General features: G+C 45.6%; 3 protein-coding genes across 8 annotated transcripts in view; 1 reads left to right on the top strand and 2 right to left on the bottom strand.

Moving 5' to 3' along the window:
* Window positions 1-14,047, top strand: part of SIAE (sialic acid acetylesterase) — a 40,324-nt gene extending 26,277 nt beyond the window's left edge. For 4 of the 6 annotated variants that reach the window (XM_027578343.1, XM_027578339.2, XM_027578341.1 and 1 more), the window contains 5 exons: window positions 571-680; window positions 1,253-1,386; window positions 7,762-7,916; window positions 8,897-9,086; window positions 10,790-14,047. In XM_027578343.1, the coding sequence (XP_027434144.1) occupies window positions 571-680; window positions 1,253-1,386; window positions 7,762-7,916; window positions 8,897-9,086; window positions 10,790-11,041 (841 nt within the window). In that variant the 3' untranslated portion in view covers window positions 11,042-14,047. Of the gene's footprint in view, window positions 1-570; window positions 681-1,252; window positions 1,387-7,761; window positions 7,917-8,896; window positions 9,087-10,550; window positions 10,649-10,789 lie in introns of all 6 variants that reach the window. The other 2 variants (XR_003517297.2, XM_027578340.2) reach the window with 2 other exon arrangements.
* Window positions 14,048-14,610: 563 nt separating this feature from the next.
* On the bottom strand, window positions 14,611-25,887 carry TBRG1 (transforming growth factor beta regulator 1). Its single transcript, XM_027578344.2, has 9 exons — window positions 25,532-25,887; window positions 23,625-23,695; window positions 22,752-22,984; window positions 22,024-22,160; window positions 21,583-21,729; window positions 16,526-16,623; window positions 16,150-16,260; window positions 15,628-15,770; window positions 14,611-14,938 (listed from the first exon to the last, which is right to left on the bottom strand). The coding sequence occupies exons 1-9, from the start codon at window positions 25,679-25,681 to the stop codon at window positions 14,793-14,795; spliced, it is 1,236 nt and encodes a 411-aa protein (XP_027434145.1). The 5' UTR covers window positions 25,682-25,887; the 3' UTR covers window positions 14,611-14,792.
* LOC113913898 (histidine triad nucleotide-binding protein 1-like) lies at window positions 18,708-21,568 on the bottom strand. The gene has a single exon (XM_035722686.1). The coding sequence runs from the start codon at window positions 20,745-20,747 to the stop codon at window positions 20,370-20,372; it is 378 nt and encodes a 125-aa protein (XP_035578579.1). The 5' UTR covers window positions 20,748-21,568; the 3' UTR covers window positions 18,708-20,369.
* Window positions 25,888-26,098: the final 211 nt, after the last annotated feature.

Raw genomic sequence — 26,098 nt, 5'->3', positions numbered from 1 at the left:
CCGAGTGTGTGGGGAAGTGGGCATTCTCATATAGAGCTGTCATGAGTATAAACTCATATATGCATTTTACAGAGAACTTTAGGAATGTGTTCAAAGCCTTGAAAAAATATGCCCTTTGACCCAGCAGTTTCATTTCTGGGAATTTATCTTAAGGACATAATTAAGCATATATGCAGTGATTTTAGGTATAAGGAAGATAAGCAGAAAGCTTAAAAAAAAATCCAAGTATCCATCCACTGAGTACTAGTTAAATAAATTGTCTGCATGAGATACTCATAATAAAACACTCCTTCCCTCTGGTTTTAGTGACCTTATCTGGAAACTGGGATGGCCCCCTCTGGACTCATAGAAAGCTGACTGATACCCTTATCCCAGGAAGAACCTGGACAGATATGAAAGTTGTAGGCTGTTCAAATGTTTTCATGTGAAACAGAGTGGTTCAGTTTGATTCTGTGTTGCTTTCATCAGAAGTTTACCCCAAGTGAAAGCTGGATAGACACCCAGTTTCGGGATCATCCTGTGATTGGTCACTAGCTCTCTCGTGACACTTGTGAATCTTATCAATTGCAGGTTGATTCAGTCTGATTTTGTGACTGGTCCCAGTAAGTACTCTGTTCTCTGGAATGCCATGATCCATCCACTGCATAACATGACTCTGAAAGGGGTGATCTGGTACCAGGGTGAGTGCTCATTTTGCTATTTCTCTTTTGTATCAGTTAGCTTTTGCTACATAACAAACCACCCCAGAACCGAGTGACTTAAAACAATAATAATTTTATTTGGCTCACCATTCGGTGGGTTATTAGGTAGTTTTCCTGTATAGACTGCTTTGGTTAATTTCTCTTGGGATCTCTGATGTGTCTTTGGCCACTTGGCAGGTGTCTGGTGGCTGGATGACCTAGGATGGCCTCTCCCTCCTGTCTGTTGACTGCTGGGGCACCATGGTCTCAAGTGGCCTCTCAGCCTTGAGCAAATTAGTTCAGACTTCTTTGTCATTGACATAGCAGTGTTAGTCTCAGTCTCATAGCATTCACTCATCAGTGTCTGAGTGAAGCCCAAAGCTGAAGCACTTTTGAAGCCTCTGCTTGCATACCGTTTGCTGAGGCCCCTTTGGCCAGAGCAGGTCACAAGGCCAGTCTAGAGAGACTGCAGGAAGGCCCACTCCCTAAGGGCATGGATGGCGGTTGGGGAGCAATGTGCGGCCATGTTTGCATCGACCCCAAGCCCCTCTCACAATCTGGACTGTTTTTAGGGGAGTCCAACGTGAATTTTAACAGGGACCTGTATAATTGCACGTTCCCTGCGCTCATTGAAGACTGGCGCCAGACCTTCCACCGTGGCTCCCAGGGGCAGACAGAGCGTTTCTTCCCGTTTGGATTTGTCCAGGTATGTGTTGGGAGGAAGAAGGTTTGGGGCATTGGTGTGGGGGTGTGCTGTGGAGGTCTTTTTCGTGGAATCCATATTCCTTTTTGTGCCCTCATAGTCTGCTGGTCGAGAACTGAGTGTCAGACTTAATTCATCTCAGTTCACTGATGGGACAAGTACATCTGCAAAAAAAGGTTAATAAGTGACTAATACTTCTTATTAAAAAAAGAATACATGTTCAGTAAAGATATTTAAAAGATAAGCAAAAGAAGCTGAAACATTTCTAATTCCCCAATCCTCACATAAGCTGACCTCTTCTGCTTATGTGTTTCTGCAATGAGATCCATACCATAATACTGTACCATAGCTTGTTTCTGCTCTTAATGTCATATTGTGAACAGTTTTTCATGCCAATAAATATTAATCTTGAGCACAACTCATAACGATTGCAGGGCACTTTGAAATCTGGTTGTATTCTAATTTATTTAACTAGTTCTCAGTAAATGGGCCCTTAGGTTGCTTTAAACATCTTGCTTTTATAAGTAGCAGCATGTTTATTTTCCTTGTGGCTAAGTCATTGCATACGTGCTTGATTCTTTCCCTAAGATAAATTCCCAGAAATGAAATTGCTAGGTCAAATGGAACGCTTTTTAAGGTGTTGAACATGTCCTCAAGTTTCTCTGTAGAAATGTATTAATTTGGATTAATTGTATACTCAGCAGCTATGTGTGAGAATGTCCACTTCCCCACACCTTCCCTAACTCAGTGCTGCCCCTTCTGCCCCTCTACAGCGAAGCTTTGTTCTCTTAGTGCCTGCCCCACTGCATGCGTTCTTTGCCTGGAGCAACCTTACTCTCCCACACTTTCCTAGCCAACTTCACCCTTTAGACCTCAGCCTGGCTATCAGGTTAGGAAGCCTTCTGTGAGTATTCAACATCTGGGGTAGGTACCTCCTTTCCCCAGACAGATGATTTCTTAGCACCCTCTCCTTCCCCATGTTACTTGCGTGTCGGTTGCGCACATGACCACATTTTTCTGGATCACATTTACATCCCAGTACCTAACTGCGTGGCAGTCGTTAAATATGGCCTAACACATGAATGAAAAAAAATATCAAGAGAAATCATACTTTTAATTAGCGGCAACTAGTCGGGAAGATTCTGCTCTCCTCCTTGCTGAAAAGGAATAAATGCATTTAACCAAATTCATAATGGTGTTGCCTTACCTGTTCCTATGGCCCCTCCAAGACCTAGACATCCTAGAAGGGTGGTCGTTCTGACTTGCCTGGAATATAGGAAATAAAACAAGTAAGGTGTTAGAAAACCGGGGCCCGACTCCCAGCATAATAACGGAATCGGCTTTAATACTTGAATGGGACCACATGCGTCCAGCTGTCTGGCTCTGCATGGTCCACAGGTGCCTCCCGCTCACTGTCCTCACATCTCCCCCACCCTGTCTTAGTTCACCATACCTTGTTTTGGATAAAGATTTTTATAGACCTTTTCTCCACTTACAATTACTTTACAACCATGTTCTTTCTCCTTTCTCACATTTGTTTTGACTTGGAAACAAGATGATTCTACTATTATCAAAATAGCAAGCCCTGTCATCAGTTCTGTGTTTCTGTTGGTGGAAACCCCATTTGGACTTTTGAGGTTCTTTTTTTGTCTTTGCTGTGTAGATGGTGATTTGAATGTGACTTCAGCCAATTCCAACCATGTGCTGTATGCTTATATGCCATGAATTGTGTGAGGTGCTAGAAATAGAGCATGAATCAGAGAGACCTGGTCTTTGCACTTACGCCTTTCCATTTAGTGAGACTAAGTCCCTTAGTCTCACGGCTTTAGCTGGTCATCATCGACAAAAAGCTGTTGGTTGCTTGTGGAAAACTGGGAATGCAAACATATACCTTCAAAGGGAAATATCAAATATGACAAAATAACGGTTCAGCACATGGATCTGGAGCTAATCTGCCTGGATTCAAATCCAGCTCTGACTCTTCTCTAGCTATGTGATTTTTGAAAAAAATATTTTATTTATTTATTTGACAGAGACAGAGCAGAAGCAGGGGGAGCGGGTGAGGGAGAAGCAGGCTCCCTGCTGAGCAAGGAGCGTGATGCGGGACTCAGTCCCAGGACCCCGGGATCATGACTTGAGCCGAAGGCAGATGTTTAACTGGCTGAGCCACCCAGGCGCCCCTAGCTATGTGATTTTGAACCAGATATTGAATAGGGGGATTATTATTTGAAGTATTATTTTTATACCTTTGTTATTTTAAGTATTACGTGAGTTGATCCATATAAAGCCTGGCACATGCCAGGTAATGTTAGTATTAATTACTGTCAATGTGAGAAGTCAGAAAATCTGGAGGCACATTTGGTCTGCAAGGAAAGATGAATTTATAGAGGTGGTGTTGAGTTTGAAATGATGGTTGCAATCGCTAGAGCACACAGCTAGACATGTAGGACTGAGCTCAGCGGAGTTAGACACAAGTATCCGAGGGTTATTAGTAGGGAGGTGACCTGGAGCGTGGGAGGGAAGGAAGAAGAAGAGGCTAGGGAGTCCCTAGGAGTATGCATTTTGTACAAAGGGTCTGGAGGAACAGTGGAGCGGACTGCGAAGTGCAGTATGCTATTGTAAAGTCCTCTGAGTGTGGCCATTTTTATATTCTGTGGCAATCATATACCTTCATTAGGAGCAGTATTTCTACTAATCACTGTGGGAGGCTGAACAGCACCCTAGCAGATCTCAGATCAGGGAAAACAAGAATTTCATTTGGGTATGGGGTATGCTGGCGCCTCCGTGTGGCCGCTCTGGAGTAGTGCAAGCAATGAAACCGGCCAATTGCTGCAGGACTTCTCCCCACTCTGCCATTTTGGAACAACTTCCTTGGCTGGAGTGACTGTATTTAGCATTTCTCCCGCTTGTGCTTCAGGCTAGTACTTACCCTAGACTCTGTCTGGTAGCTTCGTTGCTGTGATCCTCATCATGACACTGGCTGGTGACCAGTGTTCCGCTCTCAGTCTTCCGGGTGTTGTGTGGGAAGAAGTAGGGTCACTCACTGGGTCCTTTCACGAAGTTCCTTTGTGAAGCTTCAGCACCTTTTATCATTTCATATGTTCCAGCAGATTTGCCTAAGAGGTTTTAATAAGAGAACTGGAAAAGTCCCCTTAGTTCCAGATCACGTCCTTTTTACTACCACTGCAACCTCTCCAGTTTTTCCTGAGGATTTTCTAGTCTTTCTGGAACAGGTCAAGAAGCAGAAAACTTCCTGTGCTCAAAGCTTCATTTGGCCACATTTGTCGGGATGATCCCAGGTATTTACTGGCTCGGGGGCGGTGAGAAGGCTGCGGGGAGCAGCCTCTTCACGATGTAGCTCCTCTCATGGGGACAGAAATTTTCAAATGGCGTCCAAAGACAGTGTGGTTGCTCGTCCGGACTGTTTCCCAGCTTGTGGCCTGGCTTACTGTTAGATCATGGCTGTGAAAGAGGGATAATGGGTTGATGCCTCTCATTGGCTGGACTGGGGCTAAGAATGATGTGTAGTCTAAATCAGAGAACGGGGTGATATAAATACCAGAGAAGGAAGGAGGAAAGAGTGGGGCCACATGCGTCAGAGTAACATTAAAGAGTTTTCCTGGGAGCCTCTCCTCTGCAGGAGTAGGAGTCTGTCGATTTTAAGTCTAGATGGAAGTGTTTACTGAGGATGTTGCAGAGTCAGACAGCCTCCTACCATCTTTGCCGCTCCTGCACTGCTCTGAGGCACCATCTTCTTTCCCTTGAAGTGTTGCCTCCTTACTGGTCTTCCTGCTTCTACCTTTTCTCCCCTTTAGGATAGTCTCAGCATTGCAGTTAAAGTGATCCTTTGAAGTGCAAGCCACATCAGAAGGCTCCAGGGGTTCCTCCACATGAGCGAGGTCAGCAAAGTGACACGTGGTCTGCCCCTGCCGCCAGGGCCCATCTGACCTCCTGTCCTAACTCTGCCTCGCTCGCTCCACGTCAGCTCTGCTGGCTGCCTTACGGTCTTACTTACACACCGGGCATACTCTGCCCTACGGCCGGCCATTTTCCTTTCCTTCTGCCTGGAAAGTTCTTTCCCTGGTGTATTAGTTTTCTGTTGCTGCATAAAAAATTACTGCATATTGAGCAGCTTAAAACAATGCTACACACATTTCTTATCTCATGGTTTGTGTGGGTGACGAGTCTGGCATGCCCGGCTTAGCTGAGTCTTCCACTCGGGGCTGCAGTGAAGGTGTTGGACAGAGCTGGGGTCTCAGCTGAGGCTTGGGGTTATCTTCCAAGCCCAGGTGGCTGTTGGTGGAATTCGTTTCCTTGAAACTCTAGAACTCAGGGCAGCTGACTTCCTGAAGGCCAGCAGGAGAGAGCCTCTGACGTCTCTACCCTCTTATAATTCTTCCCTGACTTCCATCCCCTATCCAGGTGCCGACCTGCTTCTGTCCTTTTGTCTTTTAGGTGATCTTATTCCTGCCCATCACATTCCTGCTGCTCTCCTGTGTCAGGCTTTTCTCTTATTGGTCTAGAATGTTCTCATAGCTGTTGAACCGATCAGCCTTTCTGCTGTCGGGCTCTTCACAGAATCATTTGCATGATCACTAGATTAATCCTTCGATCATGTCAATTTCGGTGGCTCTCTAATTTCTAAATTGAGCTTAAATTCACATAAAATTAACCATTTTAAAGCATTCGGTTCGGTGGCATTAGTCCGTCACAGTGTCCTGCAGCCATCCTCTCTAGTGATTCCCTGTTGCTTGCGGGTAAAGTATGAACTCTGAACATTGCCTCACTGTCTTAACAACATTGTCTTTCCTACATAAACCCTCCAGTTCAGCTCGACTGCTCTCTCTCTCGCTTTCACAATTGCCTTTCTCTTTCTTACCTTTGCATATTACAAGAGTCTAACATATCCTGTTTGTAGTGACTGCTTGTATTTTCTGGGCCCATCCCATTTATTTATTTATTTATTTATTTATTTATTTATTTATTTATTTATTTATTTTTTACATATTCTGAGGCCCTGTTGTCTTATAATAATAAACGTTGTTCTAATGCAGAGTACTTGCTGTCTGTGCCTCTGACGTAGCACTTAATCCATGCTATTTTATATTACTGTTTCTTAACATTTCTTGTGTACAGGTCTGTCCCCTCAACAAAGCCGTGAAGTACTTGTACCAGTTCGCTGCCGCTATGTAACAGATTGCCTCAAAACTCCGTGGCTTAACATAACATTTATCATAGCTCACATGTGTGGGTAGCTGGGGGCTGGTTGATCTTGGCTGAGCTCACTGAACTCTTTCATATCTCTGTGGGTCAGAGGCAGGTGGGGGCTCTCACTTGGGCTTGGCTGGAGTAGGTTAGATGAGGAAGCTCCGTCCCACAGCGCCCATCCTTCTGCAGAGAGCTGTGGGCTAGCCCTGGCATGCCATTCTCCTGACAGCAGAAATGTGAAAGAGCAAGTGGAACCACACAGGTCTTTGGAGGCCGAGGCTAGGAACTGATGTGCCGTAACTTCTGTTTCAGGTTTTTGACCAAAACAAACCACCTTAGAAAGTGGTGGGGAAATACACTCTTTCTCCTCCTGGGAGAAACCACAAAGCCAGACGGCAGGAAAGTGTGGATGAAGGAAGGGGTGAAGAATTGGGGTCTTTGATGCAGTTTGCCACATGCTCATGGGCAGATTTCTCTCAACTTCCCTATAGTACTTAAACATGTTATAGATAGATGTATCAGTTACCTGTTGCTTTGTAACAAACAACCCCAAAACTTAGTGGCTTTAAAATGTCAGCCGTTGTATTTGTTCATGATGCCATGGGTCAGCCAGGCAGGGCTCAACTGGGATGGCTCAGCTCTGCTCCGTGTGACATCAGCCTGGCTTGCTCACGTGGCTGCAATTTGAACTAAAGGCTTGAGTGTTCATGTGACTGGCCCCTCGGCTGAGCCCACGGGGACATTAGCCCCTCTCTCTCCTAAGGATCTTTCAATGTCCAAGGCCCCCGTCTCCAGGTAAGTTCTCCAGCAGGGTAGCTGGACTGTTTTTACCTGGCCATCTCCAGGTTCCAAGAGAATGAAATCCGAAGGCAGGGGCACTTGGGGCAATGGCTCAGAAGCCACACATCACTTCTACTGCATTTTGCTGGTCAGAGAACATCACAGGCTTAGCCCAGATTCAGTGGGAGGAGAAATAGACTCCACCTCTTGACGAGAGGGGTGGCACAGACACACTGGCATGTGGGGTGAGGGGTGTTCAGCCACAACAGTAAGAAGCTCACTGAGTACTTGTCAAATGGGCATTTGAATGAATGAAAGAAGCGGAAGCAGAATCTGCTTCTGAAGAAGACTCCAGGATAGGATTCTGATGCAACATTCTCTACTTTCCAGTTGTCTTCATATCTGTCTGCAACCTCAGATGACACATTTCCCCAGATCCGTTGGCATCAAACAGCAGACTTTGGCTATGTCCCCAACGCAAGGATGCCCAGCACTTTCATGGCGGTAGCAATGGATCTCTGTGATAGGAAGTCACCTTTTGGCAGGTATGGGTGCTTCTTGGGCTTTGCTTGAACAATACTATCTGTTCTTTGTCCGTAGCCTTCACTCTGATGTTCACTTGTGAGGGGCAGAGAGTGGGTGCTCTAAGGACTGGACCTTCGGGGCAGTGTCTCTTAATCATTTACACTGGCATGTCCTGCAGTAACTAAAACCCTCAACGTCTCAGTGCTTGATGCAGCAACATATTATTTCTTGTTCACCCCACATGTCCAAAGAAGGTCCACAGAGTTCATCGGAGAGGCTTTGCTCATTAGAGTCATTCACAGATCTGGAGTGACGGAGAGTCCACGTTGATCCGTGCTTCCCTCACCTTCACGTCTCCCCCTGGTGATGGAAGTAACTTCTGCTCACATTGCATTGGCCACAACAGGTCATAGGGCTCTGCGGGGCTTCAGTGTGAGCAGGAAATGGGACCCTTCCCTGAGCTCAGGGAGGAATGGGCTCTCTGAATCGCCCCAGTGACCACCGCACACTAGCTGTGGGATGCGAGTGGGATTGGCAATGAAATGGGGCCCGACACGTAGTGTCTGGTTTATAGTAGGAACTTGAACAGATACTTATTTTTGAACAAATGAAGATTGATTGATTGAATGAATAAAACCTGGAGGGGACCCAGTAATGAACAATGGATTCAGATGAAACAGAGTGCTTTCAGTGGCTCAAGTAATTTTGAGTTTAGCTCTCCTCCAGTGCCTTTCCTCCCTCCTGCAGGGACCTTTATTCCTTCCTTCGGAGTCATCTGCTTTTTCAAGGTTTCTAACCCATGGAAGGCCCAGAGCCCCATTTATGGTCACCATTCACCATGTCTCCTAAACTGATGAGCCACTGATCACTGGCTATTAGATTCAGTCAATTTTATTCTTACCTTCCTAAAAGGTGCTTTGTATAACCCCCCCCTTTTTTTTAAAGTGTGGTTACTGATGAGCTCAAACCCAAAGTTCTCTACTTGTTCTTTGTCCTGTAGCATCCACCCTCGAGACAAACAGACGGTGGCCTACAGGCTGCACTTGGGGGCCCGGGCTGTGGCTTATGGTGAGAAGTTGATCTTTCAGGGACCACTGCCTGAGAACATGGAACTCTTGGCTGACAAGGGGCTGCTCAACCTCACATATTCGCTGGAAATCCAGGTGCAGAGGCAGCACAATATATTTGAGGTGAGAAGAATAGTTGAAACAGTAGGCATTCATCCTGTGTGGGGAGTCAGGATTTTCTCCACACTGAGGCCCATCTCTTTAATTGTAACATTTCTGTGAGGCAGAACTTGGTTTTTATTTTATTTTATTTTTTTATGTTTTAAAGATTTTTATTTATTTGACAGAAAGAGAGACACAGCGAGAGAGGGAACCAAGCAGGGGGAGTGCGAGAGGGAGAAGCAGGCTTCCCATGGAGCAGGGAGGCCGACGTGGTGCTCGATCCCAGGACCCTGGGATCATGACCTGAGCCGAAGGCAGACGCTTAACGACTGAGCCACCCAGGCGCCCCCAGAGCTTGGTTTTTAGTAGGGCAGAGTTTATCTCAGAAGGGTGGCTGAGTAGCTATTAATTCTTTCACTTAGTGGCAATTTTGATAGGACAGTCAAGGAAAGGAATTCACAATTAAAATACTTCTTTTGTATTTTCACTCCCAGAGCAACCATCTTTGCTCTGGCGAGGGCCCGCAATTAATGTATAGGTTCCCTATTGAAAGATTCCTTACTCCCGAGTATTTCCCTCATCATTGGATGTCTTTTTATGTCACACTATCCCAAATTCTGATATTCTTTTGAGTTTAGTGTCTCCTTTGAGGGGCTTAGCTTGGGGATTTGTAACTCAGTGTGAATTAATGTAATGAAACTACTTTCTTCTAGTACCTAGTGACGATCATTCCACTGTGGAACTAGGGCTAATAATGAAAGAGCTTATGTAGGGGTCTTCCACAATTGGGGGTGCGGGGGGAGGCATTCCTCTTGCAACATGCCGATGAGTGTCTCTGGGAACCAGGAGGCCATGAGGCTGGATGGGGTGGGTGGGGTATGAGAAGAGGGCACTGGAGGGAACGAAAGAACATGAAAGACACACCTGAATTACACCCGAGTTTATACCTAGGGCTGCCCCTCCTCTGGAGCCCCGACTATCACATCCACTGGCCTCAGGGGCTTGGGCAGCACTTACGCCCCTGAGCTTCTTTGGACAGTGGGTCTGAGGTAATTCTAGCTCCCCAGAAGTCTCCATGCTGAGTTCGGTTCTCCCCTGTAGTCAGTTGCTGGCAGTCTGCCTGTCATCTGGACCCGGAACCATAGTTGGGAGCAGGACAGAATTTCACCTGTGGGCGCTGGATAATTTATGTCCCCTTCCTTGGATTGCTTTCTGGTTGGAGAAAGGCTTATTATCCAAGGTCCCTTTGTGCCCCTTCCTTGTTCCGTGGCTCCGCGGGGAGGCCAGAGTGCTCACAGCAGCCGGACCGCTCCACAGAGTGCTCACAGCAGCCGGACCGCTCCACAGAGTGCTCACAGCAGCCCGACCGCCCCACTGGCTCAGGTCCCGCGTGCTTTGCCATCTGGTCGGAAGGATCACAGCAAGGACATTCAGGGGAGCCTTCTCTAAAGGCTCTATGTGATTTTGCCTCCTTGTCTCCCTCAGTCATCGAGCGGTTCGTTTACCAATTGATGATTGATTTTATCACCTGGACATTTCTCGTCACACTTTGGCTGTGTTGACCAAACCCAGCGTGGACTCAGGTTTGTTCTGGTTATCGTAGGCAGTGGATCCTGGGCTAAGCGTGGCTCCTCCTCTCCCTCGTCTAATGAGCAGCTCCCAGTCTCTTGGCTTGGCCTGGCCTGACTGGCCTCACCGTTCTGATGTTATGATTCTCTTATTAGATCTCATGTTGCAGTGACCATCAGTGCAAGTGGCTGCCAGCTCCCCTGGACACGGTCTCGGCCCAGAGCCTGGCCCTGAACGTCCGTTCTTGCCGTGGCACCCCGGCCGCCCTGCGCTACGCCTGGGCCACGTGGCCTTGTGAATATAAGCAGTGCCCCCTGTACCACCCTGGCAGCGCCCTCCCGGCTCCTCCCTTCGTGGCTTTCCTGACAGACCTGAGGCCGGGGGCTCACCGCAGGCTTGCTGAATGACGTAGTGGCCTTACGGTCCTTCTCCTGGACCAGGTGGGTCAGTGTGGGTCCTTTAGATGTGGGCATTTCAGTGTTGAAGTGATGACGACAACTATTGCTTTTAAAGGCGACTGGTAGAAAAGCCGCCCTGGCCGGCTCCCAGCCAACACATGGCTGTTTCTAAATTCTGAACAGGAGATGAGCCAGTGCTGAGAGGCGAACGAGATGCTTGCCTTTTGTCCCCTCGTCAGCCTAGTGTCTTACTGGACTAATTCCTGCCACAAACAAATGAAGCCTCAGTGTCATTCACTTCCCTTGTGGAGAGTGTGAAGTGTCACACTTTTGTCACCTTACGTCCAGCGTTTGGAAACTCATGGCTGGAAGAGATTTCAAGGCCCATATTTGTGTGTTCTTTACAGAATCTGGCGGGTGGTTAACTGAATCTCTGCATAAAGTTTCTAAACTTCCCAACAGTTTTTCCTTATGTGGAACTTAACTCTTTCTCGCCCTCTTTGTGTTCTCTCGCAAGCCCAAGACGGTTCTGTCCCTTCGGTCGAAATAATAATGTCAGTGTTCGAAACCAACCAGCCCCGTTTGCGGGCATGTGGGGAGGCGCGAAGGGGCTGCCTGAGGGAGGAGGAGATGGGGGCGTCTGGAGCGGCCCAGGAAGGTGCGAGGGCAGCCAGGGACGGGTGGGGGAGTCAGGCTCCGGACAACATGGCAACAGAGGTCACTGAGAAGCAAACAGGTTCAATATAAATCTCAGGCTTTTTAAGGTAAGAGGTTTACTTATAAAAAGGATAACCCAGCTGGAAGAAAAAAGAGGCTGAAAAAAAGCTCCACGATAAGCATTTAGAAAAAGAATCCAGATGGGACAATTGTGAAAGTGCGCTCTGGGTGGACTGTTAAGAATCACAATGCTGTTTATTGGTTGATTAAAAACAGCTAACAGCACTTGATAATTGTGTCAGCTATTGGAATTTGGAAATAAAAGTATAATCATTAGTGGCATGTATACATTTAGAGCCCATCAAAACTGCATTAGGAACAGGTTTGTAAATTGTCCTTTGAAGCATGAGTAGCTTCCACTCCCTTAATGGGAAAAAGAACTAAAACAAGAAGCACCTGACCCCAGTGGGCCCCGGTATAGCTCTGAGCATCCGGAACGGTCAGTGCCAGGATTTACTTCGTAGAAAACCAACACAGCTATGCAGTCTGCAAGGAGCTTTGGCTCCTCTGAGGACTTCCTAGTGTACAATTAACTCCCAACACCCATACTTTGACCTCATATGCACCTGACCTAAGGGGAACCACGAACCTAGGAACAGACTCCTGAGAAAAAGTAAATCTACCCTCCCCTCTGCCAACATACGTGCACACAGGGGCTGTTCTAATTTGCAGGCGGCTGGACATGGGCAGGAACCCTATGCCCAGGCTCCTTCCTCCCCCAGTAACCAAGTGCAGCATGGGGGGAGAAATAGCTTCAGGTAGTAGATAAATTAATGAGAAATCCTGTGAAACTTCATTTTTAATGGCTGAATAATTTAAAACATTCTGCAGGAATTCAGTTTATTTTCCAAATGAAAATAACTTTTTAGTATTTGAAAAATGACATTTGTAATTATTGTAGATTTGGACACTTAACAAAAAGAATAAACAAGTAAGAATCACCCCAGAATTCATCATTTGGCAAAACACATTTACTATTTTGGTAAACATGTGCTTGATTTGCTTGGGCTGTATTTTACACACTACACGTCATATTATTTTAAATCTGTTTTTGACTTACTCTAGTAAAATAATTTTCCTGTGTAAATTGAATATGGCGTAAGTGTTTTAGTTTGTGGGACCCCTCTACTTTATTTAACCAATTTTCCATTAGTGGACATAGAGGTTTGTTCTGATTTTTCCGTTATAACGAATACTGTGATGAATGTTACATGCAGACATCATAGCGCACTTACCTCCTTAGGATCCTTAATGTGGAATAACAGTTTTAAGGAAAGTATGTTTAAAATTTTGATACCTACAGATTAACTCTCCTGAAGGGCCCAACGGTCTACAGTCCCACCAAGGTAAAGTGCCCACCAAGATACAGCATTTAGCCTCACTCCCACCGACACTGGATATTGTCAAATTTAAATCTTTAACAATCCAATAGATGAAAAGATGTCTTAAGTATACTGGCAGGGGGTGGTTCAAGTTTTTTAAAAATGATCTGCAGTAAAAACATTTTATATTTATTCCACATACCCCTTTCATGTGTATGCATGTAATTTTTACATAAATACATATATACACACTATAGTTGAAACCCAAATTTCAGTTGTAATTGTTTAATTTAAAAAATAGAGGTCTTGTCTCCCTAAGTTTAGGAACAACCCATGGGTAGAGATCTGTAGTTTGAAAACCAGTCCTCCAGGAAGGCTACAAAGTAAATACTCTTATTAAAGCAAACTGCACGATAACTTATTTAAAAAACGTCTTTCTTAAAATGAAGCTCATTTTGGTGTGTTCCACTCGGACCGTGCTACAAGGGGAAGACACTGGCTCTGTGTGAAAGCGGCTGGCACGTCTGTGCAAGTGCGCGTGTCCAGCCAACTTAGGCGGCGAGAAAAGGAAAACATGAGAGAGCATTAACAGCTCTGAGTCATCCCCTTTAAGCCCCTGGCTTGCTGTTATCCCGATTTTATTTTTTTGTACTGTAAAAGCTACAGAGACTTATGAAAAGACTACAGTTAAGAGTCATAAAGTTAACAGCGGTGACTTTAGTTTCGGATACTTCCGTGGCCACTGCGCTGTGCTCGCAGCGTGGCTGTCCGACCCTCCCTCCGCCAGCGCATCTACTCCCGGGAAACAAGATCCCCCGTCTTGCTGTCCCCAGTCAGCAGCTAGGAACTGCAGCACAGCGACGCCTGTCACCCCTCCTTCCCTGGTTTTCCCCTTCTGGGGTCCTTCCGTGGCTTCCTTCCGGCCGGCCCGGGTACCTGGCTGGGCGGCCAGCGAGGGCAGCCCACACGGCTCTACGGTCCGGATCAGGCGAGGCAGGAAAGCTCCCCCCTCGGCGCCATAAGCAGGGCCAACACATTCAGTTGCATAGGTTACAGTCATGTTATTAGCCGGCTAGTGAAGTGAGGGGTGAGCCTGCTGCGCGGGGTGGGGGCCGCCCCCGGTCACGCTGTATCTCTGTTATCGTGTGCACTCAGTGTATTCAGCAACAAGCACATTCTTGGATAAGGAACAGCAAAGGGGGCAGACAGGACTACAGAGGACTTTTTGATTCCCTTGAAGAATGTGAAGTGTGAAGGAAAAGACGAACGGCGTGCCTCAGCCTGGCCTCTCCAGCTTGGGGACAAGTAGCACCGGGCTGTGATCCTAGCGACATGAAAACAGAGCAGCTTCTTGGGTAGCCGGGACCAGGACTTCATTCCTGGAGCTAGGAGCAGAATCCAGGGGCAGGGCTTTCGGACTCCTCCCTCTCCCTCCCGAGTCGGCAGCCTTTTCTCACTCGGGCTTACAGAACACTAAGTTTACCTCAGGCAGGGCTAAGCAAAAAAAATCCTGATTACAACAAGATGAAAATAAGCAGATTTGTAAAGAGAAATTTATTGCTAAAAATAAAGCAGCTAAAGTTTTTCCCAGGGAACACTGTCACCACAGGAGTCTCCATGACAAAATGTGTTGGTATGTCCTTCGCTCCTGAACTGCTGTCTTCTTCCATATTTGGAGTTTTACTTTAAGTTAAATGACGTGGTATGCGACCCCCTCCTGCTCAATCTGAAGACGGAGTCGGGCTACACTGTGACAGAGACTTCAGGTGCTGTAGGTGAGTGTCCACCAGGGGTTCGTGCGTCAGGAACACGGGCTCGTAAGAAGACACGAAGGGTGTGGGCTGAAGCTCTGGAAGGTCCAAGGATCCTGGAGAAGAAAATTCCTTCAGTTCCACTGCTGCCTGGGAATCTCAGGGGACTGATCAAGACACACGGGTGTCCTTTCAATTCCTAACACCCTTAATGTCTGTCAGCCGAATCTTGCCCTTGTTTGGTAACACAGGACAGAAACTTAACTTTTACAACAAAGAAAACCGTGGCCAAAATAGATTACGTGATTTGCCTAGGGTTATACAGTATATTAGAGGGAGAGAGTGAGAATTTTAATTCTATTATTTCCAGTCCAGAGTTCTCCCTGTATCACCCAAGGCCAGATCCCTGATTGTGCCACCCATTCGTGGTGGGGAATCCACCAAACACAGGCGGGACCAAGGTCATGACCTGATCCCCTTCGCTTCATTTGAAATGTTAGTCCCGTATGGTAGACTCTCCCCTGGAGCCCCGCCTGGGTCTTACTTAGGTTAGAAAAAGAGAAAGCCTAATTTTTCCGTGGGCCCCGCCTCACCCCGACGGCAGCCACTCCCCGTGACTGCCACCAGCACTGCTGGGGAGCCCGGCAGGCCAGCCAGCCCGTCCTCGCGCCCGGGGCTCTCTCTGGTCGGCGCAGCAGTTTCTATCCCTTGCTGCCCAGCTATTTGTAGTAGTCAACTCTGAATGAAGAGCAGAGGGCAGCCTAAAAACAGTCCATTTTCAAACCAGAAGGTAAAGTTGAGATACCTGGCAGAATGGGATCGCTATGATCTTCACCAAAGGCCTGTCTCTGAAAGGCTTCGAAGCTTACACTTGCATCATTCTCTGGCAGTCCTTGGGGTGGCTGCCCGTCTCCGGGTTTCCACACATCAAATTTCACCCACTGGTAACTGCAGGATCAAGGGGCATTATTGTAAGGGGTGTCTGTTAGCCGTAATAAGCCATTTTTACTTTCAGAGAGAGCAGGTATTTTCTCCTCTAGGTCTCTCCCATATATATCTAAAAATGATATTAACAAAGTAAGAGAAGATCGGTGTCTGCAGGACTTCGCAACCCTTTTGCTGTCATGGTACTCACAGACACTGGTAATTCTAGTACAGTGGGGGGCTGGCTCCTGCTCAGTTGAGGCTGAGGACTAACACTGAGGCACACTGGCTACGGAGCAAGCACGCTCTGCACACAGAGGCAGCTCAGTAAGCGTAAGAATGAGCGAAGCAGTAACTGCCGGTCACAGTGCTCTCTCAAGGGAATGGATTTGATCACACTTACCTGACGCATTTTCGAGCTCCTGGACAACTCTGGATCAGGTTGTGAATAGTTGGATGAGAAAACCCAAAAAAGTCAGCTCCAGACGGAAGCAGGTTGGGCATTAGTTTCCCCCTAAATAGGCGAGGAAGGATTTGTAGTTTACAAGTTGAGAGGGAGAGGAGAATGGGTTTAGGAATGGACTGTGGGTATGAATGCAGAGAACACACTTTCTTGACTTGGATACTCTGGAGAAATCCAAAGGATTTCTGGTAAGAAATATAAAGGATGCAGGATAGCTTTCTATAGATGGGGGCTCTCCAGACATTAAACACAAGAACGTCTCACTGTACCACAAGGGGATCTCTTTAGACTTGTCTGTCTTCAAGCTTCAACTTACAGAGCAGCACTTATGGTCTTGAGCAGTTCTGCGTGACAGGCATCTGCAGAAGAGGTGACAATGGCGTTCTGGGGGTCATCTTCAGGAACAATTTCAAACTGAGAAAGGTCAAAGGGCAATGAGATCAACCTCGAAGGAGGAAGTAGTAGAAAGTCATCCTACTGTGACTACTTCTTCACTCTACCTCTTGAAGCCGACGTATGACACTAGAAGGTGGGCACAATTTCCTAGAGTGCTGTTAAAAATTCAAATGAGTCCAAGAAAACACAGAAAGTCCTGTTTCAGTTCTATACACCCTGCCTGACGGCTCTCCAGTGCTCAACACTTAATTTGTTACATACCTTTCCTATCTACTTACTTACATCTATTCAGTACAAATACAAATGGTATTTTTCTTTTATTTTTTAACGATTTATTTTAGAACGAGCACCAGTGGGGGGAGGGGCAGAGAGAGAGAGAGAGAGAGAGAGAGAGGGAAAAAGCAGACTCCCTGCTGAGGGGGAGCCTGACTCGGGGCTCGATCTCATGACCTGAGCCAAAATCAAGAGTTGGATGCTCAACCATCTGAACCACCTGGCACCCCACAAATGGTATTTTAGAAATACATGAGATCAAATAAGATCATGTATAACATAATCTTATGTTTACTTTGTAGTATCTAGGAGGAAGGCCATTTTTACTGCAAGCCTCATTTATTTTTTGAATTGCAAAATATCTTGAAGCAAATATCTATAATATCTATTTATCTATGTCTATAATATCCATAATATTGAAGCAAAATAGCTATTAAAAAAACCCCTTAAATCAAAAGTATACTGAGGAATTTTTGCCAAGAAAGTATTTTTGTAACAAATACTATCTAGCCAACTTAATTCCTTGACCAGTTTTCTATAAGTTCAGTGAATTTTTGCAAAGAAAATATTTCCGTAAGAAGTTCTATTTAGCCAATGAAATTCCTTGACTAGTGTTCTATAAAGTTCAGTTAAACAGTATCCATTTTTCCAAAGACAATGCACAGATGGCTAACAGACACATGAAAAGATGCTCAGCATCACTCATCATCAGGGAGATACAAATAAAAATAAACAATGAGGTATCACCTCACACTGGTCACAATGGCTAAAATTAACACAGGAAATAAGTGTTGGTGAGGACGTAGAGAAAGGGGAACCCTCGTGCACTGTTGGTGGGAATGCAAATTGGTGTAGCCACTCTGGAAAACAGTATGGAGTTTCCTCAAAAAGTTAAAAATAGAACTACCCTATGATCCAGCAATTGCACTACTGGGTATTTACCCAGAGGATACCAACATAGTGATCTGAAGGGAAACATGCACCCTGATGCTTACAGCAGCATTATCAACATGGATAGCCAAATTATAGAAAGAGCCCAAATGTCCATTGACTGACGATTGGATAAAGAAGAGGTGGCATATACACACACATACAGACACACAAACACACACATACATACACTAGAATGTTACTCAGCCATCAAAAAGAATGAAATCTTACCACCTGCAATGACATGGAGCTAGAATGTATTATACTAAGTGAAATAAGTCAGTCAGAAAAAGACAATATCCTATGATTTCACTCATATGTGGAATTTAAGAAACAAAACAGAAGAACATGGGGCGGAAAAAAAGGAGAGGCAAACCATAAAACAGACTCTTAACTAGAGAGAATAAACAGGTTTACTGGAGGGGGGAGGTAGGTGGGGGGGTGTTAATGGGTGATGGGAATTAGGAGGGCACTTGTGATAAGCACTGGATGCTGTATGTAAGTGATGAATCACCAAATTCTCCTGAAGCTAATATTACACTGTATGTTAACTAACTGGAATTTAAATAAAAACTTAACAAAAACCAAAACAAAAAAACCAGTATTCAGCTTTTTAATGATTACTTTAATCAAATTATTCCAAACAGGATTAATTTATTTTCTGTATATTTTCAAACAGTCACGTGCATTATTAATCATTTTTTAGAATCCAAAATCTACTTTACTGAGTATAGTTTCTCAGCTGTTAAGTTTTCTTCTGCAGTTTTTTTTTTTAATTTATTTGAGAGAGAGAGAGACAGCAAGAGAGGGAACACAAGCAGGGGGAGTGGGAGAGGGAGAAGCAGGCTTCCCGCCGAGCAGGGAGCCCGACGTGGGGCTCGATCCCAGGACCCTGGGATCATGACCTGAGCCGAAGGCAGATGCTTAATGACTAAGCCACCCAGGTGCCCCCTCTTCTGCAGTTTTTATTTCAATTATACTGTGTCATATTTTAGAGCTCTTTCAATTTTGTCAATAATTGTGAGTTTTAGTCAGTGGTTTTGTTACTTCAACCACTGACATATGTTGCAAATTGAAGATACTGATGGTTTATATTTATTTCTTAGCCATGCATGAAAAAAAACGCAAGTAATTATCTTCAAATATTCCAGGATGGCTCTCTTATTTGGTACTGGGTCATATCAATTCCAATCTTTTATATTCTACGCACACTATTCTGTTTTGCACAAAGAGCAAATAAAAGGCCAAAATCTCATATTTTGGTCTTGGAGAGCTTTCCTTGTTTGTATGTATAACTCTACTTCATTCTTTTAACTGCTACATAATATTACACAAGGTGGATAAATCTTAATTTTTAACCATTCTCCTACTGATGCGTATTTCAGCTATTTCTAATTTCTTGCCATTGCATACAATGCCATAATGTATATTGTTATATGTAACTCTTTTATTCACATTTGCACATTTTTCTAGGAAATACTCAAATACCTAGCAGTATTCTGGGTCAAAGGACACACATATTAAACTTGCTGATATTGCTAAGTTGCCTTCCAAAAGACTGGAAATCTTCACTCATACTAAATGCATACTTGTTTTCCTATACCCTGACCAACACTAAATATTATCAATCTCTCTGCTGTTTGCCTATGAGCAAAGTAAGACCTTTTTATTTGCATTTCCGTAATTGCTAATGTGGTCCGTCCTTACCAACCATCTGCACTGTTTCTATGAAATACCTGTTGTATATCTGACTCCTTTTTATATCTGACCACAGGAGCACTTTATCTGGATATTAATCCACTGTTACATATTTTCTTCCTGTTTTTTGCTTGAGTTTTAACTTGGATTACTGGGTCTTTTGTCATTTATTAAATTTTTAATGGTCAAATCTCACTATTTTCCTTTATGGCTTCTACATTTCATGCCTTGCTCAAGAAAAGCTTTCACCTGAAAGATTATAAAAATATTCTTTATATTTTCTGTTAACATATAGTATAAAACATTCTATAAAGCTAAAGTAATTAAAAGTCCTATTAGCATTTATAAACAAAGAGATGAAAAAGAACCATCTGGAAGCATACTCAAGTATAATATGCATTATATGCACACTAGAGATACCACTTCATGTTAGTTGGAAAAAAAAGGAATTAAACCTCACAATGTACCTGGAAATAATGTCCAGAGGGGTTAACAAGCTTTAAAAAAAAAGGAAACTAAAAACCCCACAAACTCTTCAGAAATATTTCAGCAGTTTGTCTTTAAAGAAATTAGGAATCAGCTTGTCGATATCCATTACAATCCTATTAAATTTTGATTACATTTGCACTGAATTTATAAATTTGTTATAAATATGGTATATTGCTACAATGAGTCTTTCTGTTAGAGTACTTTTTTTTTTTGACTGTAAACCATACAACATTGTCTTTTATTATTTATGGGTTTTAAAAATTATTTCCTCAATCTCTCCATACACAGGCAAAAGTAAGTATACTGTTTAACATACTGGAACTGGGAAATATTGACCATTGCCCAGAGAAGGGAAAATTATCCCTCAAACATGCTTAACCAGGAGGCCAATTCATCTGCCGACCTCCAAGAACATGGAGGTGAACATGATAGACAGACTGTCCCCCATCTGAACCTTCATTCACCACCATTTGATAACCCTTCTTCAGGCCCAGATCAGCAGCACATTTCTTGCCAACAATCATTAAAGGTCCAAGACGTTCATCATCATCTTCTGCTACAGAAATCTGAGATACAGGTTTCTTGGGTACCACCAGAAAATGAGTTGGTGCTTGAGGGGAAATGTCATGGAAAGCAAGACACTGGTCATCCTCAAAAATGATTTTGGCTGGGATTTCCTTGCTAATGATCTTCCCGAAGATCGTGTCGCCACCAGGCCGCGCGGCCTGTGCTTTGGCGATCTCATCTGCCATCTTGGCCTCCCTCCTGCGTGGCTGCCCCGGGGAGAAGCTCGAGAGGAGGGAGGAGCCGGGGCAGCCTGTTAGAGTACTTTCTAAACAGAACTCCTCCAATGGTCAGGTCATCTGAACACTCACATGTACCTAACAGTGCTCTAACCAGGATTGGGGCAGGGCAGTATTATCCACGTGCATCAGGCAGGCTCTCAGCTTCTGCTCAAAGGTTCCTTTCCTTGCCTCTACCTCCTTCCACCCAACTTTCCAGTGATCTGTAACATCACCAGACAGTGAAGCCTGGAACTTTGAAAATGGTCTATTTTTTCCCAATGATCAGAGGTGATGGTTGGGGAAAATGAACTGCCTCGAATCACAGCAGTGGGAAGGATGAACAAAGGTATTTCTTAAGACTAAGGTTCATGTCTCCCAGGTCCTTCAGAGTGTGTGCAATCAGAAACCAATATGTAGTTTCTTTGCTTCCTCCATTTGGGTCCTTCTTGAAATGGCAGAGTATCAAAATCATCGTTCTGGTATACAGGCCTGCATGTCACACATCAGCAGGCTTGCTCAGCCTCACAGTCACCATAGCAACAGTACAAGCAGCAGGGTTCAAAGCAAAGGGCGTCAGGAGAGTCAGACAGACAGATTCAAATCCCAGCCTGAGCACTTAATAACAAAGGTCTGACTTAGGGCCAGTCGCTTTTCTGCATCTTGTAGTTACCCAAATGGTTATTATAGGTATGTACTCTAAGGGTCAGAACAGGTAATACCTATTAAGTGGCTGTCACAGAGGTTCTCAAAAAAAAAAAAAAAAAAAAAAAAGGAAAAGAGTGGTTATTCGTAGAGTGGGTACCTGAGGCTGCATGCCACCATCCTTGATCTGGCAGGTATACAGACACTTCTGGTCCGGGCACTTGACACTGGCATATATCCGAGTACTGCAGTAGCCCACGGGGTAGATGGCGCGCTCATCATGGAAGCCAGGTCGGTCGGTGATGATCTATAAGAAAGAGTCCCCCAATCTGCGACTGAGGTCGCTGGAGAATTCAGGAGTCCAGTGTACTGTGGTAGCCTTTAAGACCACTTTGGGGCTGCAAAGAGTGACTTGAATCACAGAGAGAAAGTGTGTAGGCTGGGCAGCAGACAAAACTGACCTGGTTTCCTAGGGACTGGAGGTTTTCTGGGGTTGGTCTGGATCAGCAAGGGGCTGCGGCTAATAGGAACAGGGAGGGAAGGCTCAACCCCGTTCCCATATTTCTGATTCTCCTCTCTATGTATCGCTGGTCTCACTCACCTCCCCCAGGCTATATACTGTTAGACCCCCCAGTCCGATGGGGAACACAGGCCGTCCTGAGGGATCCAGGGCAATGGGCTGAACCAGCTTGCGAGCACCTCCCTCCATTTTCTTTTTCTTGGATGTTTTCTTCAGAACTGAAACGCAAATCTGGGGTCACCCACTTTAGGCCCCTCCCAACACTGAGGGGAAGGGAAAAATTTACACATGAATGCTAAGAGCAGTAAGCCCATCCTGCTTCTATATACTCACTGAATGGGCACATGGGACTTTCCCCCAAAGCCCAGAGTATCTTTCTAACCCACCCACCTGGCAGTGGCTAATTTTAATATTAGTGCCGAGGACCTAAAAGGCTTCCACTTTTTAAGACCTCTTACTTCATTTATCAGCTCAGAAATTTCCCAAGCCACCTGTGTGCTCAAAAGGCTACCTCGCCCATTTCCCTGCCTGTAGGAAAGACTGAGCTGAAGGCAACCTGGAGAACTGGGGGTGTGTGTGTGTGTGGAGGAGGCCTAAGCCTGCTCCCTTCACATTTAACCAGGTCTGTCTAGAAGTCCTCCACCCAAAGTGGCTCTAATAAACTTGCTTCCCGAGGGCTATTAGGGCTATTTAAGGATCAGAGGAGGGTTTAAGGATATCTGTGGTCGTGTGTGTCTATCAGTTAGTTCCAGGTCTTTGCCATTAGTCATTGGGCCACAGGGGCAAGTGATATCCTCTCCCCAAGGTACCTTCCAGTTTGTTGTTCTCTTTGCCTTTTTCTTTTTTCTCCTTCTTGGATTTCTTCCCAAATGGTTCCTCAGCCCCAGTGCTGGGCCCAGAAATGGACCCAGCTCCCTGTATAGCTCCCACAGAGCTGGCCACACCGTAAGTCAGGGGCAAACTGGAGCTGTGGGCGGGGGCTGCAGTCTGTACCTCCCCTTCTGTTAGGGCCTGAAGCTGGAGGAGCTTCTTTAGCAAATACCTGAGGTTGGGAAGGAAAGGGAGCAGAGGTATGAACTTCTGGTTTATCTCAATCTGGTGTTTTATTCAAGTACTGGAAAAGCCAGAATTATATACTAAGATTATTACACTCATAAAAATAATGTTCTTGGGGCCAGGGAATAATGAAGCTCCAGGGGACAATACGTCAAGGAGCCAAAGATAAGGACTGTAGCTTCTCTCTCTTGCATCTATAGATGTTGATGATGAAAGGTGTTATGCTTCCAAAGGGCACATACCAGGACCTGTTTATGTATATAGTTTATATATATCCACTGTGCTTTGCATAGAGTAGTACGTACTGAGTATTTGTGGAATGAGAGGCAGTTTCTTTTATCCCTTCTCGTTCTCTCCCTTGGTGAGTTAAAAGAAGATAGCTCATTAGATGTGGCAAGAGGGCTGTGTTTGCAAGATGAATAGAGGAGCTGTCTCATCCCCAGGGTCCAACACAACTTGGGTAAATGGGAACCAGTACTAGATAGAGGTTGTGAGTTTCTCTATACTTGATCAGTAGCCAATGGGTTGTAATGCACAAAAATTCCACTGGAGAAAAATTCCCAGAACAGTAACACCATATCAATCACTGAAAATGTGATTCTGAACACAAAATGAAGGCAGCTCACCGTCTTTCTTCTTTTGCTTTAAGAAATTTTTCCTCCAGACGAGCAATTTCATCACAAATAGCAGCATTTTCCTTTAAGAAAAATTTTTGGATATAATCACATAAAGAGTAAAAGATCAAAGTATTACGCTGGGAAGAGGAGCTGTATTTTCTTTTTTTTTTTTGAGAGAGAGCTCACACGCAGGAACGAGATGGAGGGGAAGGTGGGGGGAAAGGGCTGAGGGAGTGGGAAAGAGAGAGAATCCTAAGCAGGCTCCATGCCCAGCGAGGAGCCCAAGACAGGACTCGATCTCATGACCCTGAGATCATGACTTGAGCTGAAATCAAGAGTCAGGGGCTTAACAGACTGAGCCACCCAGGCGCTCCAAGAGGAGCTGTATTTCAAGCCAAAGAAGTGTTGCTGGGTGAGAAGGACGAGCTACTCTACCTTGCAGACAAACTATTAAAAAAACCTACAGTAAAGGTAGAGTCAAGTTCCACTATGGGCAGGGTAATTAATAACTTATTGAAACTGGGGCATATTTGAGTGAAAAGGGGGTGTTATTAACTATTATGCCAGTACAGTATGGTAGACAAGGGTCTCCTAGGCAAACCAAGATGTATGATCACCCTAATTAGGGTATTGGCAGAGAAAAGGGCATACTGCTTAAATCCATATATGCTTAGATTTAATCCTTACAAATATGAGAAATATCCGTTCCTAAGTGCCTTGACTCTTGAGGAGCTTATAAAACCAACCTAACCCGAAGCATCCCATGGAATAAGAACCTTAAAGAGAAAAACCGGACAGAATAAAATCAACTCTAGTATGCAAAATTCTTAAACTTCATAATCTACTTATGTGTCCTCAAGTATCATCTTTCTGACTCAATCTGTTTCCCAAGCATCAGTTGTAAAGGAAATACTCTCATCTGGACGTTCCACAAGTGGACCTCAAACTCTTAAATGTTCAGACTTTAGGTACCTCTGACATGTAGAGGATAAAAGAAAGGGACTGGCCAACGAAGTATCCTTAAGTCCTCTTAATTCTACTTTCTTCATTTGTCTCCAGAGCACAGAGCAAGTGCTAAAGAGGGGCTTTTGGAAAGAACGTTCTAATTTTCAAACCTTCCCTTATCCTTCCAAAAATGTTGAGAGATGTTCAAAGCTTTTGGTAGAAAGAAGAGGCAAGGGTGGTGATTCAGCCATGGAAGCACATTCGAGGACTCCAGTCCCTGTTTCCCAGCACTGAGGCAAGCTGGAGCAAGCCAGAATACCGCAACACACGTTGTGGCTGGCACGCCAGTTCACTTAATAAACTCAGTGCCTCTACAATAAAAGAACAGCAGAAATACTTGAGAGACTCAAGGGATTAGAAGGGAGGTAAATTACTGAAAGCTTCACGTGCCCGTTGAGGAAAGAGGTCAGTTGCGTGTATTCGGGGTGCTGGGGCATAGGCTGTGTAGCGGAAGTAGTAAACCAGGACCAGGGTGTCTAAGTTGGAATCAGAGCTCTGACACAGTGCCCTTGAGCAAATCATCTCTTTGGGTTTCAGTGTAGCCATTTTTAAAAAACAATGCCTCACTCTAGGATTCTCTTGAGAATCAAACGCCTTTCCAAGAGTTCTGCGGTAAGAACGACAATGACTGAAACTCACTGGCACCTCTTTTAGGTGCCAAGCACTTACTTCACTTTCCTCACTTAATCTTCACAACTCCGAAAGGTAGTTGGCTCTCACGGGTCGGGAAAGAGAAGAGAGAGTACAGAAACTACCTAATTTGTCCAGGACACAAGGCTAACGAGAAGTAACGTGTACTGCAAAAGCTAACACTACTGTTCCTGCCACTCTGGGAGGGGAACGGTGTGGGGAAAGATGTCGCGAATTATGAATGTCGAGGCGGAGAAGGGCCGAGCGACGGTCAGACTCACAAACACGGTGGCTTTGGCCGCTTTGCGCAGCCGCAGGTACTTAAGCCGGTACTTCTCGTTCTGGCTCTTCTTCGGGAGCTTTTTCATCCTGGCCTTGCCGGACTGCAGCGGGGCCCGCGGCGACGAGGCCGGGCCGCCCAGCAGGCTCATGGTCCGGCCCCGCTACGGGGCCTCCAGGGCGCGGCCGGCATCGGCTCCTAGGCCGAGGAGCGCCGGCTTCGTCTCGTCTGGGCTGCCGGGATCCGGCCTCTTAGGAATCTAGCCTTCCGGAACGTTCCCAAGGCGGGCGGCTGGGCCAGAAGTCCGGCAACCGGCCTCAGCCCCGGGCCTCCCCTCACTTCCGCGTCTGCCTCGGAAGTAAGTCCTGCCCGGAAGTTACGTAACGGCGCCGGCCGCGGGTAACTTCCGGGGCGGTGAGGCTACGGTGGTCGCGGCTGTGCGGGTCGGCGGACCCGAGCGGGGAAGGGGGCCGGTTGAAGGTGGCCGGAGACGGTTTTCTGTGACTCCGCGCTGTGTGCCTAGCTGGAGTCCGTGGAGCTGACGCCTAACCGCCCACCCCCAGTATTC

This window comes from Zalophus californianus, chromosome 11 (assembly GCF_009762305.2).
Source record: "Zalophus californianus isolate mZalCal1 chromosome 11, mZalCal1.pri.v2, whole genome shotgun sequence".
Classification (NCBI taxonomy): Eukaryota; Metazoa; Chordata; class Mammalia; order Carnivora; family Otariidae; genus Zalophus; species Zalophus californianus.
The sequence above is the reverse complement of the archived record's forward strand: the minus strand, read 5'-3'. Positions and strand labels throughout refer to the sequence as shown.